At 65.2% G+C, this 15,423-nt stretch overlaps 2 protein-coding genes across 4 annotated transcripts; both read right to left on the bottom strand.

The window, feature by feature from the left end:
* Positions 1 to 29: 29 nt before the first annotated feature.
* LOC127037091 (suppressor of cytokine signaling 5-like) lies at positions 30 to 3,273 on the bottom strand. 2 transcript variants are annotated; one of them, XM_050928578.1, is made up of 2 exons: positions 3,099 to 3,273; positions 30 to 1,639 (listed from the first exon to the last, which is right to left on the bottom strand). In XM_050928578.1, exon 2 carries the CDS (start codon positions 1,526 to 1,528, stop codon positions 353 to 355), a length of 1,176 nt encoding a protein of 391 aa, XP_050784535.1. In that variant the 5' UTR covers positions 1,529 to 1,639; positions 3,099 to 3,273; the 3' UTR covers positions 30 to 352. The 2 variants fall into 2 exon arrangements, with proteins under 2 accessions (XP_050784535.1, XP_050784536.1); XM_050928579.1 differs by having other exon boundaries at positions 30 to 1,634.
* A 2,728-nt stretch (positions 3,274 to 6,001) lies between these two features.
* PAF1 (PAF1 homolog, Paf1/RNA polymerase II complex component) lies at positions 6,002 to 15,378 on the bottom strand. Of its 2 annotated transcripts, XM_050928502.1 has the most exons (14): positions 15,091 to 15,378; positions 13,750 to 13,779; positions 12,665 to 12,757; positions 12,396 to 12,517; positions 12,004 to 12,070; positions 11,660 to 11,761; positions 11,091 to 11,196; positions 10,824 to 10,892; positions 10,295 to 10,398; positions 8,922 to 9,038; positions 8,535 to 8,663; positions 8,067 to 8,172; positions 7,461 to 7,548; positions 6,002 to 6,785 (listed from the first exon to the last, which is right to left on the bottom strand). In XM_050928502.1, the coding sequence occupies exons 1-14, from the start codon at positions 15,138 to 15,140 to the stop codon at positions 6,382 to 6,384; spliced, it is 1,587 nt and encodes a 528-aa protein (XP_050784459.1). In that variant the 5' UTR covers positions 15,141 to 15,378; the 3' UTR covers positions 6,002 to 6,381. The 2 variants fall into 2 exon arrangements, with proteins under 2 accessions (XP_050784459.1, XP_050784458.1); XM_050928501.1 differs by lacking the exon at positions 15,091 to 15,378 and having other exon boundaries at positions 13,750 to 14,327.
* Between the last annotated feature and the right edge of the window lie 45 nt (positions 15,379 to 15,423).

Below are 15,423 nucleotides of genomic sequence, written 5' to 3'. Positions count from 1 at the left end.
CAGAGACATGACATCAGGGGTCCCTTACAGTCACAGCAACAAGATTTTATTCCAGCAACCCAGCCCCTTTAAATAAAACAGCTGATTGAGGCTCCGGCTGCCTCCCACCAGGAGCGGGGCAGGGGCTCCTTTAACGAAACCTCACCCTCCTCGGCCCTGAGGCGGGGGGGAGAGCAGTAATTGGGACACATGGTTCCACCTGACAATCCCGGGGCACAGGGGGCCCAGAACCTGCTGTAAAAGACAGAAAGTTCACGGGCAATACGGCCTCATATCGGCCCCGATCCTGGAGCCGGCCCCTCGTCTTTGGGCCGTGGCCCAGAGGATGAAAGCCACGGGCGGGGCTCTGGGCTCAGTTCCAGCGGGTGTCCAGCCGCCGCACCCGCACCTTCTGCTTGTAGTGGTATTCCTTGAGGTACTCCTGGAGCGCGCCGGGGATGGGCAGGTGGCCGATGCCGTCGTAGGAGGTGCAGCCGGCCACCACAGCCCGGCACAGGTGCTGCAGGGCGAAGGGGAAGGGCCGGCGCATGGGGCGGGAGAGCAGGGGTTCGAAGAACATGCAGGCGCTAGGGTCTTTGTACCGCTCCAGCAGGCCCGAGACGGTGGGGGCATGGAAGACGCCGGGGTCGTGCACGTCGAAGCTGAAGTTGTGGTTCCACTGCTCGACCCGGGCGTGGAGTGAGCGGCCGTAGCGCCGGAAACTGACTGAGAAGAGATAATCCTCCTGGGCCGAATCCCGCAGCAGGAAGGTCCCTTCTGGCTTCCCCTCCAGCAGAGCCTCGGCCTGGTAGCGATCCATCACCCCCCAGTAGCAGGGCAGCCGGGTCAGCTGCAGCAGGTCCGGCACCAGGCAGTGGATGTAGTCGATCTGGGTGTGGACGCGGAGCTCCGGCTCTGGGGCCGCAGCTGCCACCACCAACTCCTCCTCCTCTTCCTCCTGGGGGGCCAGGGTGGCCCAGTTGTCCCCGGCCAGTTGGTTCATGCCGGGGGCCAGCTTGGGCCCCAGTTTGTAGAGCGGGTTGATCTGCGCCGTGGCCTCGAAGGTGTGGATCATGGCGTCCGGGGGCGGCTCCACCCCCTGCTCGATGCTGATGCGCCTCCGCTCCCGCAGCCGGTCGTCCTCGTCCTCCGCCGGCCCCGCCCTGCCGCAGGCCAGTCCCTCCTGCGCCGACATGGGCGCTGTGTGCTGCTTGATGAGGTACCATTTGCGGGCCAACTCCGAGCCAGCCGGGAAGGGGCAGGTCTCCAGCATCAGCTCCCACAGGTGGATCTTGCGCTGGGAAGGGGAGAATTCGGGGGAGCGGGCCCCACCACTCCCCTTGATGGGGAAACACTGGCCCACCGCGTCCTGGATCCTCTGCCGCAGCGAGCGCCCTGCCCGCCGGCCCGGCTCGGCCCCTTCTGAGTCCTGCCCCGCCGGGGGCCCCGGTAGCTTTGTTCTCCTGCGTCCGCTGCGCCGCCCCCCGGCCTCGCCCGACCTCTCCTTGGGCCGGGCCCCTCGGTCTGGCCCCTCTCCGGCCTGGGACATGACAGGGCCCAGCACGCAGAGGACTTGGGAAGGTGTCAGGGGGCCCGGTCTCTGCTGGGGTGGGGCGACCCCAGCTCGCTCACGGTGGGGACGGGGAGCATCTGGTCTGCACTGAAGGAAGAGAGTTCATTAGAGCCCTGACCCACTGGGACCCCAAGTCCCCTGCGCCCCACCCCAGAAGCGGCTGCATCTCAGCACCAGGCAAGGAATCCGTGTATAAACCCCCACCCCAGCCATGTGTCATCCCAGAGGTGGCTGCATCTCAGCACTGGATGGGGGATCCCCCAGCTGAGGGGGCGCTGGGCTGGCACAACCGGGACTCTGTCCTGGCCAGTGGACGATCCCATCCTGCTGCAGGTATTTTGTTCAGCGCTAACGGGGAAGTGACAGTCTCCACTCACAAGCCCCCTCCCCCCGTCCACCTGCCCCTGTCCCTCAGCACTCAGGGCGGGGGCATGCTCAGAGTGTGGGGGCAGGGGCGGCTCCAGGCCTCGGCACGCCAAGCGCGTGCTTGGGGCGACATGCCGCGGGGGGCGCTCTGCCTGTCGCCGTGAGGGTGCCAGGCGGTTCCGGGGGACCAGCGGACCCTCCCCCTCCCTCCGCTGGTCCCCCGGAGCCACCTGCCACCCTCCTGGCGACCGGCAGAGCACCCCCCACGGCATGCCGCCTTGCTTGGGGCACCAAATGTCTAGAGCCACCCCTGCGTGTGTGTGTGGGGGGGAACGGGACACGGTCCCTTCAGCCAGGAATGAGGCCGGACGATGGCCATTTTGGGGCCCAGCCCAACTGCCCGGCAGCAGCTGTGAGGGTCTGGGCCTAGGTTGCTCCATTTCAGACCCCTGCCCCCCAGATCTACCCCACCCCATATCCCAGCCCTGCCCAATAGATCTACCCCCACCCCATCCTTTCCCCAGCACCTCCCACCCCATATCCCAGCCCTGCCCTACAGATCTACCCCCACCCCATCCTGTCCCCAGCTCTCGCACTCCATATCCCATCCCCACTCATCCACCCCACACATCGCAGCCCTGCCCATTCACCCTTACACCCCTTACACTCCACACATTTACCCCCACCTGTACCCAGCTCCCCACACACACCCTAATCCCCACTCCCTGCCCATTCACCGCACACATCTACCTCCAGCTCCCCCCACCCCATATCCCAGCCCTGCCCCACAGATCTACCCTACCCCATCCTGTCCCCAGCTCTCCCTCCTCATATCTCAGCCCCACAGATCTACCCCACTCCCCCCACATCCGCACCCTGCCCATTCACCCCCACACCCCACTCCTGCCCCACACATTTACCGCCCACCTGTACCCAGCTCCCCACACCCCATATCCCAGCCCTGCCCCACAGATCTACCCCCACCCCATATCCCAGCCCTGCCCCACAGATCTACCCCACCCCATCCTGTCCCCAGCTCTCCCTCCCCATATCTCAGACCCACTGATCTACTCCACTCCCCCCACATCCGCACCCTGCCCATTCACCCCCACACCCCACTCCTGCCCCACACATTTACCGCCCACCTGTACCCAGCTCCCCCCACCCCGACCGGACTCACCGCGGAGGGGCCCCACGCGGCCAGGCCAGGGCCGGGGCCGGGGCCGGGGCCGGGGTTGGGAAGCGGCGACAGAAGACGGAGCCAGCCGGGGAGGCGAGGCCGGGCCCAGCTCCCCCCGCAGCGCCGCCCAGCCGCCGCCGGGGGAAGGGAAGGCCAGGCCGGGAGAGAACCCAGGCGTCCTGCCCCCCCGCCCAAGAGCCAGAAGAGAACCCAGGCGTCCTGCCCCCTCCCCCCGCCGCCCAAGAGCCGGGAAAGAACCCAGGCGTCCTACCGCCCCCCCCCCCCCCGCACCGGAGGCAGGAGAGAACCCAGGCGTCCTGCCTCCCCAGAACCTTCCCCCACCCTGCCCTAACCACTGGACCGCACTTCCCTCCCTGAGCCTGGAGGGAGCACAGACACCCTGGCCCCCAACCCTCCTGCACCAGCAGATTGCACTCCCCTCCAGCCCTAAGGAGGGAACCCAGGCATCCTGGGCCCTCTCCCCAGCCTAGTTCCCCATCTCCCCCCGCAACCCAGGGAGGCATCCTGGCCTCCAGCCGCTCCCCAGTTCTGACCACCAAGCACCACCCGCCACAGGGAGAAAACCCAGGCATCCTAGCCCCCACTCCCCCTGCTCTGACCACTGCACCCTCCCACCCCAGGGCTGGGGAGAGAACCACCTCCCCCCCCCACCCCAGGAGTTTTGCACGTCTGTGTGCATGTTGCACACAAGTTCATGTTTCTTGCACACACCCTGCTCGTCCCTCGCTCAGCGACGTCCTTCCACACCCACCCCTGGCTGGACCTGACACTCGCTCACAGCCCCGTGAGCCAGGCCCACAAACACCCACGTCCATCTCCGTCGCACACATGGACCTTTGCACACTGGAGTGCCTCCCTCTCTCCCCCGCCACCTCTCACACTCACAGCCCTCTCCCCCCTCCCCCACGTGAGTCACACCCACGTGTGCCACACATTCACCCCAGGCCTGGTTGGCCCCTTCCCTGCAAAGCCCAGGGTTTGGCCCGTGTTGGACTGAGTTGGGGGTTCCTCTGTGGAATCACCCCAAAACTGCACCTCCCTCAAATCCCTCTTGGGGTAAAGCAAAGGGCCTTGCCCAGGGCTTGATCGACCCAGGCCTCCCACTCCACAATCCCCCCCCAGCAGGATCAGGGGGAGATAAGCACAGTCCCCCCCCAGCTGATTCTCACTCCCTAAAACCAGCTCTCTTTGGAGAGAGCAGGCCCAGCTAGCAGATCCTACTGCCCCCTGAACCCCAGTCCTTCCAGCAAACATGGGTGTGGGTCTGACATCCCCCAGGGTCCCATCCGGCCTGTGGAAACATTGGGCCCCCCTTAACTCTCTGGCTCTGGATACCACTCACGCTGCCCTACCCCGCACAGAACCATCTCCCAGCCACTCGTGGGCCATACCCAGGGAGGCTTCCGCCAGTGGCACCAGCCTTGCCCCCCAGAAACATGCTCAAGCCCCCCCGCCCCCAGCCAGTGTAAGCACCTCAAGCTGTCACTGACTACAAGAAAATGAAAAATGCACCAGCCATCGTGAATCCTGAGCCGAGATTCCCCCAAGCCCTGCCATCAAAACACACCTGTTCAGATAAAATAAAGCTCGTTTATTAACGAGAGAGATTCTAGGTGATCGAGGCCTCCAAAGGTCAGAATAGGTTACAAAGAAAGTGATCAAATCGCAATCGGCCTGAACCTCGCCAGGTGATGCAAGATTCAAAGCCAGTGGCTTTTTTCAGCCCTCTGGCCCTTGCAGGCAGCTCCCAGTTTTCGGTACACAGCCCAGCGGGCGTCCTTCCAGCAGGCTTCTTTCAGCAGAGATGGGGCAAAGAGAGGGAAAGAAGAAAAAACTTCATTGCCTCTTATTTTATAACCTTCTCGCTGACTCCCCCACTGCCTGCATAGGTGAGATCCAAAGCATCTCCCCAGTAACAAACCTCCAGCAACCACAGTGGGTTCGAATGAAACGAAACCTGAATCCACAACCACCTCGGCTTCGGGTCTGGTTTTGTAAAACCCAAAATGAACCCAACTCACTATTAAAATTGCTGCCAAGAAGGCCCTGCTTTTGTCTTTTCAGTTGTGAATAGGAGGACACTCAGCAGCTGAGTTCGCAGACAATACATTCTGTACAAAGCACCCCTAGAAAAGTGGGGGCAACGGGGTTATTTTGAGGTACAGTGTCTCACAGCAGGGCAGCGGGTGCACCCCCAACCTTCGCCTCGATGCAGCAGTGCACCCGCCTTTGGCCAGGGACCTCAGGGGAACCAGAAGGGTGGTTTCCCCAGCTGGGGGAAATGCCGGTCAGTTTCAGGGGGCGGTGCTGGTCAGTTTCACTGCCCCAGACGCCAGCATCACTATACAAGGTCCTGCCCCCACCCCCAAAGCCCATCTGTCCCCAAATGCCCCCCAACCCTCCCCAAGAAGGACTCCGCCCGACCCCCTCCCCACGCAGGGTCTGATCTCCCGCTCACACTGCCAACAGCGAAAGGGCTGGTGAATCCCGGCCCTGGCGCCCTGTGAACGCAGAGAGTGGGGAACCCAGCCTGCCTCCCCCACATTTCAATAGCAGCTTCGAGCCCAGCCCCTGGCGGAGAAAGCGCAGAGTTCGGGGAACAGGGGGATAAACAAGCCCTTTCTCCCCCGGATACCTGTCCCCCCACTCCTCCAACGCGCCTTCCCGGCCCAGGCCCGAGCCCTGGGAGTGGGGGCTCTGCACCCACCGCCTGCTCTAGAGAGAAACAGGCCCTGCATAGGAGAGGGATGGACGGTGGCTGCCAGACTCCCTGCTCGCAGCCAGAGCGAGGCGGTGATGCCAGCTGGCTGCCCCTGGCACCAAGAGGGCGGAGATCCCTGGCAGGGCTGGCACCGAGCACAGGGGTGAGGAGAGACGCCCGGTTTTAGGCAGAGACCCTTTTATTGAGGACGGAAGGGGGGTTCTGGTACAGGCTGGTATGTACAAGGGGCAAAACAAACAGAAGAAAAAATAAAAACACCCCAGTGTCTGCGGGGGGCGCCAGAGGGGATCCCCTGGGGTGGGAGGGGCACTCCCAGCAGGTCCCTGACCAAGCACAGGGGTGCCAGACAGAGCCACTTCCTCCCAAGTTGGGGGAGGATTCCAGCACCTCCCTGCACAAGTGAGCCCCCCACATCATGCCCAAATCCTCCTGGTGGCAGCAGGGTGGAGCGATGGTCCCCCAAGGGGGTGGGTGGATCCGGCCCAGGCGGCGGGGGGGGCAAAGGGCTGTCCCCCCCCCCCCCCCCCCAGCAGAGCCCACTCAGTCGCTTTCGCTCCCCTCCTCGCTGGAGTCCGAGGCGGCCTCGCTGCCGCTCCCACTGCGCTCGTCCTCGTCCTCCTCCTCGGCGTTGGAGCCCTCGCTGCCACTGAGGAAGGGGCTGCGGCCGGCCTGGCGCCGCCGGCCCCCCTCCTCGCTGCCGCTCTCCTCCTCCCCGGGGCTGCGCCGCCCCCCGCCCCCCTCGCCCTCCGAGTCCTCGTCGTCGCTGCCAAAGATCTCCTCCTTGTCGCGGGCCGCCCGCTCGTCCTCCTCGCTGGCCTCCGGCGAGCCCTCGCTGGCGCTGCGCCCGCTGGCCTCCCGCTCGCTCTCGCTGCCTGAGCGCCCTTCCTCCTCCTCCTCCTCGCTGGCCTCCGGCTCGCTCTCGCTGCCCTTCTCCGGCTCCTCGTCTGCGGGGACAGCCACGGGGTCAGAGGGGCGGGGGTGGGGGCAGTAGAGGCAGGGTGATGGCGTGGAGGGGGGTGAGGGAGGGGATCACCCTCCCCTGGGGGGGAGCTGGGGTGATGGAAGGGAAGCTGAGAGTTGATAGAGATGGGAGGCCACCCCTGGAGAGGAGGAGGAGGAGGAGGAGGAGGAGGAGGGAGGATGGAAGGGGGGGACTGTCCCTCCCAGGGAGATGGGGGGCTGATGGAAGAGAGGGGACCATCCCCCCATGAGAGGGGGAAGGGGAAGGAGGAGCGATGGCTCCGCCCCTCCTATTTTTTGGGGGCTGGGGGTGACAGGAGCCATCCTCGGGGTGGGATGTAGAGGGGACTCAGGGGAGATGACACAAGACCAGCCCATGGGGGAGGCAGGACTCAGGGCTGCCCCCTGCAGAGGGAGCAGCAGCACCATCTCCGGGGGTGTCTGGGGGGGGGAGGATGTCTGGTGGCTGGGGGGGGGGGGGGGGGGTCACAGGGACCAAGGATGGAGTGTCACAGCAGCTCCAAGGGCAGAGGGAGCCGCGAGCCCTTGTGCGGCCAGCAGTGGGTGGAAAGGAGCTGATGGGGGAGGGGACAGGCAGAGGGGCCCCTTTTCCCAGGCCATCCCCCAAGGCCACAACCCCCCCTTAACCCAGCCACTACCTGAGCCCTGGGCCTCCTTGTCCATCTCCAGCTCCTCCTCCTCTTCCTCCTCCGGCTCGTGATTCTCCAGCTGCGCCTTGCGAGCCTCCTGCCGGGGCGAGGGAGACGGGTTAGCCATGGGGGGGGGGGGGGGGGGGCCAGGCGGGGACCTCGCCCAGCGCCCCTCCTCAGGCAGTGAGAGTGGGTGGCATGGGGCCTTCAGGGCAGGGAACTGGACTCCTGGGTTCTCTCCCCTGCTCTGGGAGGGGAGCGGTGTCCAGTGGTTAGAGCGGGGGAGGTGGCTGGGAGCCAGGACTCCTGGGTTCTATCCCCAGCTCTGGGAGGGGAGCGGTGTCTAGTGGTTAGAGCGGGGGAGGTGGCTGGGAGCCAGGACTCCTGGGTTCTATCCCCAGCTCTGGGAGGGGAGCGGTGTCTAGTGGTTACAGCGGGGGAGGTGGCTGGGAGCCAGGACTCCTGGGTTCTGTCCCCAGCACTGGTGAGTGGGGTCTAGTAGGTTCTACTCCCAGATCCCAGCGTAGGGGGTGAAAACAGAAGCTACGGGGGAGGACGGATGCACTGACGGCCCCTCAAAGGGCTCCCGCCCCCCCAGATCTGCCCTCGCCCTACCTGAGCCTCCAGCTCCTTCTCGTTCATGTCCCGGTGCTTCACCACCAGCACGGCGTTGGTGCCCGACTGCACGCCCGCCTTGGCCCTGCGCTTGCTCAGCCGCACCCTGGCAGAGGGGCAACGTCAGGCCGGGGAGAACGGCCCCCACACCGTCTTCCCAGGACACAGCCCCACCCGCTCCACGTGCCCCCTCCAGGCACATCCCGGAGCTGGGGGTCGGGGCTCCCTGGGACAGCCCCAGCGCCGCTCAGAAACCAACCGAGCTCCGCTCGGTTCTTCCCCACCCTCCCCGGCTCCCGCCGCGAGCTCCAGCCTCGGTTTACCCTCGGCCCGTCAATTCCCATTGGTTCAGGTGCTGACAGGCAGCGGCCGCTAGCTCCGCCCTCTCAGAGCTGAGATCTGAGCCGGGCCACGGGCACCGGCCCCGAGCCGCCCCCCACCTGCTAGGGTAAGCCCCCCCAGCCTCACCGGGTCTCCAGCTCGTTGTAATAGACCCCGTCACCCTCGCGGAAGATGAAGAAATAATTCTCCTCGTAGCCCTTGCTGGCTTTGTTCTTCACGTTCCAGTTGTACTCCCGGGCGATCTTGTAGTCGTACCTGGGGGGGCAGGGAGAAGAGGGGTCAGCACCCCACAGCTCTGCCACCCCCTCCTGAGCAGAGAGCTGACCCCCCCGCCTACCCCCACTCCCCAGTACAGTCCCCCCACCTCACCCATCCCCCAGCACAGCCCCCCCCGTTCCCCAGCCCGCCCCCCCCCCCGACATCCCCTATTCCCCAGCACAGCCCCTGTCCCCCCTCCCCTGGGCCCTGGACAGCCCCCTCCCCCCCCACCCTTCTGCCAGCCCCGCCACATACACATCTTCGGGCGCGTAGTCCATCTCCTCCTCCTGGTCCCGCTTGCGTTTCCGCAGCGTGTCCTCCACGGGCAGGAAATAGGCCACAAACTGGTTCCCTTCTTCGTCCATCATCCCCCTGAGACGGCCGGGAAAGGGTTAATGAGGAACCCCCTCACTCCACACAGCACCCCCCTCCCCACCGCGGAGCACTGCCCTGGGGCCAGCACTGACTGCCAGGGAGAGCGCCCCCTACTGCCCCCCTGAAGCACAGCACCCCTAGGGCCACCCGGGGCCAGCACTGACTGCCAGGGAGAGCGCCCCCTACTGCCCCCCTGAAGCACAGCGCCCCTAGGGCCACCCGGGGCCAGCACTGAGTGCCAGGGGAGAGCGCCCCCTACTGCCCCCCTGAAGCACAGCACCCCTAGGGCCACCCGGGGCCAGCACTGAGTGCCAGGGGAGAGCGTCCCCTACTGCCCCCCTGAAGCACAGCACCCCTAGGGCCACCTGGGGCCAGCACTGACTGCCAGGGAGAGCGCCCCCTACTGCCCCCCTGAAGCACAGCGCCCCTAGGGCCACCCGGGGCCAGCACTGACTGCCAGGGAGAGCGCCCCCTACTGCCCCCCTGAAGCACAGCACCCCTAGGGCCACCCGGGGCCAGCACTGACTGCCAGGGAGAGCGCCCCCTACTGCCCCCCTGAAGCACAGCACCCCTAGGGCCACCCGGGGCCAGCACTGAGTGCCAGGGGAGAGCGTCTCCTACTGCCCCCCTGAAGCACAGCGCCCCTAGGGCCACCTGGGGCCAGCACTGAGTGCCAGGGGAGAGCGCCCCCTACTGCCCCCCTGAAGCACAGCGCCCCTAGGGCCACCCGGGGCCAGCACTGAGTGCCAGGGGAGAGCGTCTCCTACTGCCCCCACCCCCGTCCCTGCAGCACAGCGCCCCCTAATGCCACACTGGGGCTAGCACCCACTACGAGCCCCCGCCCCACAGCACAGAACTCCCTACTAGGGTCAGACCCTGGCATCGAGGGGAGAGTGCCCACCCCGTTCCCTGCAGCCCAGCACCCCCTAGCACCACCCTGGGGACACCATTGAATATGAGAGCGAGCTCATGGGGACCTCCCATTCAAACAGCAACCTGTCCCCCGCTTAGCTTGGAATCCCCTCCCCCGGCCCTACAGCAGCAGGCCATGAGGGCTGAGCCCGGGGGGCAGGACACCCCCTGGCTGGCTAGGTTGCTTGGCGGAGCAGCTGTGACGGGAGGGGGTTAGCACCGGTACCCAGCACCGGGCAGGGCCAGGGGACGCCCAGCTCTCAGGGCACAGGAAGGGCTCTGCCTAGCGGAGGGGAGAGGGAGGGTGAACCCCCACCCAAGGCTGAGGGGTGCGGCATTACCTGATCATGGCCTGAGACATCATCTCGAGGGCCGCGGCCCCACTGGTGTCCTTGGGGGCTGGGTCCGAGTCGAAGATGACCTGGGCGCAGGGGTTGATCCACATCTAGGGGGGAAGGAGTCAGTTAGCAGGGTGACCCCTGCCCCCAGTGCACCCCTGCCCGTACTCCCCAAAGCCCCTCCATCAGGCAGACCCTCCCCCAGGCACCAGCCCTCCCACTAGCCCCTTGATCTCCCTCAGCAGCAAGGACAGGGGGAGCCCCCTCCAGGCTGCACTTCCGTCTGCGGGAGGGGAGTCAGGACCGATGGGGAAACCGAGGCACAGAGAGGTGACGGGACGGGCTGGGATTAGAAGCCAGGTCTCCTGCTTCCTGACCCGGCGCGTTATCCACCACGATGCTGCCTCCCTGACGCTCGCTTAGCCCCAGACTGGGAGGTGCTTAGACCGGCCCAGTCGCTAACGGCTGCAAAGGAGCCTCGATGGGCCTTGCGTCCCACGGGCCGGCGCCCAGCCCCCTCCTCTAGCCTTACCTTGAAGTCCGGGAACACGGGCATCACCTCCATGGGGGTGACGCGAGGTTTGCTGTAATGCTGGGAGATCTGGGGACGGAAGAAGCAGAGAGACCGTGAGAGGCCAGCAGGAGAGGGATAACTCTAAACCCCCTCCTCCTCCTCCTCCTACCCCACATCCCCTTCCCCTCCAGCCCCTCTGTGGGGTGCTTTCAACATGGGCCCTTTAAGGCTTAAAGGCTCAGCACGTTGTGTGGGGGAGGGGGGATATTTAAAGGGGTGACTCACCGATTTCTGGGCGTCCTCGAAAGTCTTCTCAATGGCAGCGATCTGGCTGTCCCGGTCCTTGTAGATCTCCTCCTCGGTGAACTGCTGCTTGACAGACACGCCGATCCTGATTGCAGCGGGGTGTAAGCAGAGTGAGGCCTGCTGGGAAAACGCTGCCCCCCGCTGGATGCAACCGGCATCGCTAGATGCGATGTTCCCCCTGACCCTCGCCCGCTGGATCCAACTGGATCCAACACCACCCGCGGGTAGGGCCACGAGCGCCAGGCCTGTGCTGCCCCCTGCTGGACGCAACCAGTCCTGCGCCAGGATGCGTCTCCCCCTAGTGGCGGAAGATCGTGCGCCCCAACACTGGCAGCAAAGCAGACTCTGCGATGCCCCCCGCCAGATGCTGAGGGGGCAGCTGCTCCTTGTGGCAGGGGGCCACGCAGCATTCCAAGAGGTAGGGGAGATCCCAGAGGGAGGGTAACCTCCCTCCCAGAAAGGGGATGGTCCCCGCCACTCCCCTTCCCGACTCCGGGATGCTGTCCCTGCCCAGGAGAGTCACCCCGGCCGGCTCCCCTCAGACTCACTTGACCTCCGGCTTCTCGTTGGACACGCCATAGCGGTTGAATTCGGTGGAGATGTATTCCGTCTTCCTCATCCACGGTACCACTTTGGCATGCTGCTGGGATCTAGTGCAGAGGAGACGAGGGGGCTTATAGGCTGTGGGGCGGAGGGAGCTGCCGACTGCCCCCCTGATGTGCGTGTAGGGGGGGAAGAACCTCCCACTGAAGGCAGGGCTCAGTCAGGTGGGACTGAGCAAAGGAGACCCCAAGGCTGCACAGCAGGGCTGGGAGAGCTGGCTAGCCAGGGGTTCAGGGATGGGCTACTCTCCGCAGCCAGGGGGTGTGTTGCGTTTTGGGGGCCAGGTTACCTCTTTGAGCTGGTAGGAGCCTGGATTTCCTCCTCCAGTAGCTTCTCATCAGCCGGATCCAGGAGAACTGAAAGAGGCAGAGCAGGATGGGACAGGACCTGCGCCAGCCCCACCTCCCCAAAAAAAGCTCCTGGACTCAGCTCTCAGTGGGGCAGGACTGATTGGGGACGGGCACAAAGGAGACTCTTTGGTGAGCAAGATGCTTTGTGGGGGGCACTTTGAAACTAAATCCCAGGATTCAGGGTTCAAGGAGGGACCCCTGAACTGCAAAAGAACCCTCCCCACCACCGTGGGTATGCACGACACATACCCCACTGAGCACAAGACACAAACAGTGCCCCGTGATCTGTCAGGGATGCACACGTGGGCACCCCCCCCGGCCCAGCTCTCACCATTGGGGTCGATGCGGTACGTATCGGGGTTGATGAGGTCGATGGTCACGCCCAAGTCCGGCTCAGTGAGGAGGTCGTGTTTGTGCTGCTTCTCCAGAGAGGTGGCTTTGTACTGCACAAACCTGGGAGAGGGACAGGTGAGACACCGGCCGGGAGAGCCCCCTGGCAGAGCCCTCTCCCCTCCCCCAGCCTCCTCCCTAGGGGCGGCAGTGGGGCGGGTGAGATGAGCGGGCCCCGATCCCAGCCCCACTCAGCGGCTGCTCTCTCACCTGTTCTGGTCGAAGGGGTATGTGATGAATTTGGGGTCAAAGGGAATATCCGGGAGACTGTTGCAGTATTTCACTCGACACACCACACCCGATCTGGAAGCACAGGGAGAGACATCAGCACCCCCAGGATTCCTGGGTTCCTTATCCCCCATCCCACCCACCCAGCCAGCCTGGGGTGACAGGGTGAGTCTAGAGCAGGGGTGGGCAAACTACGGCCCAGGGGCTGCATCCAGCCCTCCAGATGTTTTAATCTGGATCTTGAGCTCCTGCCAGGGAGTGGGATCCGGGGCTTGTTCTGCTCTGGTGCCACGCCCCAGCTCCCATTGCCCTGGAACCACAGCCAATGGGAGCTACAAGGGCGGCACCTGCAGACAAGGCAGTGTGCAGACCCACCTGGCCGTGCCTTCACGAAGGAGCTGTAGAGAGGACATGCTGCTGCTCCCAGGAGCCACTTGAGGTAAGCGCTGCCTGGATCCTACCCCCTGACCCCCTCCCGTGCCCCAACCTCTGCCCTGATCCCCTTCCCACCCTCCAAACCCCTCGGTGCCAGCCCGGAACACCCTCCTGCACCCCCAACCCCACCCCAGAGACTGCACTCCCAGCCAGAGCCTTCACCCTCTCTCACCCCCCGCATTTCATGACCCGCCATACAATTTCCATACCCAGATGTGGTCCTCGGGCCAAAAAGCTGCCCACCCCTGATCTAGAGCCAGGCACCATGGAGGACTGGGATCCCGGACTCCTGGGTTCCTTATCCCTCGCCAGCCAGGGGGGATGGAAAGAGTGCATGCGGAGAGAGCTATGGGCGGGGGATGGCGGAAGGGGTTATGTGCCACCCCCCAACCCCATCGCGGGACTGCACTGGAATCTCTAATGTCCTACGTCAGCGGCGACCTACGATCATGCCCAGCCGCCATGAAATGAGTTTGCCGGGACTCTGTCTGGTTCGTGAGTGACAAGCAGCCACAGTAATCGCTCCCCTCGCAGCCTTTGCCAGCAAGTCCAAGGGCTGGGCAGGGGAGCTGTAAAAACAGGCCTGGGCACAGCGGTGGGGGAATTGTGAACCGTGGGACGAGGGGTCATACCTCTCAGGCAGGGTCCGGTGAGCGTTGGGCCTGCAAAGATACAAAAATAAATAACAACTGTCAATAATCACAACACTGTGAGCTCTTTTCATCCAATGCCCTTTACCAACACATGCTGGTAGCATTATCCCCATTCTGCAGATGGGGAAACTGAGGCACATAACAGCAGAATGAGGGTCAGCGTTGGGGGTAGGGGGGCGGGAAGCTGCCTATGGGTCTGGCCCCTGGAGGCTGCACCAAAGTAAGAGCCCTGCCTAGACTCTCCACGTAGAGTGAAACCGATTTAAAGCACTTTATCAATATTGATGTGTTGCCCCTCCCCCACGGGAGGCAAGTCAGCAGCATCAGTTCTACTGGCCAGATGGGGAAACTGAGGCAAGACCAGCAGCAGGGCCAGGATCAACCAAGTGGAACTGCTGCGGACTTTGTGCGGCCACTTCTGGGGTGGGACACGGTGGCCACACGGTGACGCTATGCTGAGTTTAGTGGGGGCTAGGTCAGGCCTCTCAGGTGACTGTGAACGGGCCTCCCCACAGGGCTCTGGCTGTCCACACACCAGGAGATGGAACCCTGGAGTTTGGGCTCCCAGCCCCCCACCCCAACTCTCCCCATCATCCCTGACTGGGGGCGGGACGGGACCCAGGAGTCCAGGACCCCAGCTCTCACCCAGCTCTCCCCATCACCCCCTGCAGAGGGGAGAAGGGACCCAGGAGTCCGGATTCCACCTCAGCTCTCCCCATCACCCCTGGTGGGGGGGACCCAGGAGTCCGGGTTCCCAGTTCCCCCCCGCAGCTCTCCCCATCACCCCTGGCGGGGAGGGGACCCAGGAGTCCGGGCTCCCAGCTCCCCCCCAATTCTCCCCATCACCCCTGGCGGGGAGGGGACCCAGGAGTCCGGGCTCCCAGCTCCCCCCCAACTCTCCCCATCACCCCTGGCGGGGAGGGGACCCAGGAGTCCGGGCTCCCAGCTCCCCCCCAACTCTCCCCATCACCCCTGGCGGGGAGGGGACCCAGGAGTCCGGGCTCCCAGCTCCCCTCCAACTCTCCCCATCACCCCTGGCGGGGAGGGGACCCAGGAGTCCGGGCTCCCAGCTCCCCTCCAACTCTCCCCATCACCCCTGGCGGGGAGGGGACCCAGGAGTCCGGGCTCCCAGCTCCCCTCCAACTCTCCCCATCACCCCTGGCGGGGAGGGGACCCAGGAGTCCGGGCTCCCAGCTCCCCCCCAACTCTCCCCATCACCCCTGACGGGGGCGGGGGAGAAGGGACCCAGGAGTCCGGGGCCCCATGACGTCACAGGGGTCTGGGGTCACGCCCGTGACGTGCGGCGGGGGGCGGCCCTACCTGTGCCCCGGCTCCTCCCGCTGCGCCTGGGTCTGGATGGTCGGGGCCATGGCGGGGCCGCTGCTGCGATCGCTGCTGCCCCGCCGCGGGGCCTGCGGGCGGCGAGGGTGGCCGGGGCCCGCCTGACGGGAAAGGCGGCCGCGCCCCGCGGAGCGGCTTCGGGAGGAGGAGCTTGATGATGCGAGGAGACGAGGCGGCGGGACCCCGGGCGGGCAGAGACTCCGCCCCGGAGACAGGCACCGGGGTAAACACCTACGAACGGGCTCACAGGGCTCTGCTGCCGGGCAGTCTCACAGGAAGCGCGGCTCGGAAAGACGCATTTCCGGGGAGAGA

Source organism: Gopherus flavomarginatus, chromosome 18, assembly GCF_025201925.1.
Source record: "Gopherus flavomarginatus isolate rGopFla2 chromosome 18, rGopFla2.mat.asm, whole genome shotgun sequence".
Classification (NCBI taxonomy): Eukaryota; Metazoa; Chordata; order Testudines; family Testudinidae; genus Gopherus; species Gopherus flavomarginatus.
Note: the sequence above shows the minus strand (reverse complement) of the source record. Positions and strands in the feature narration are given on the sequence as shown.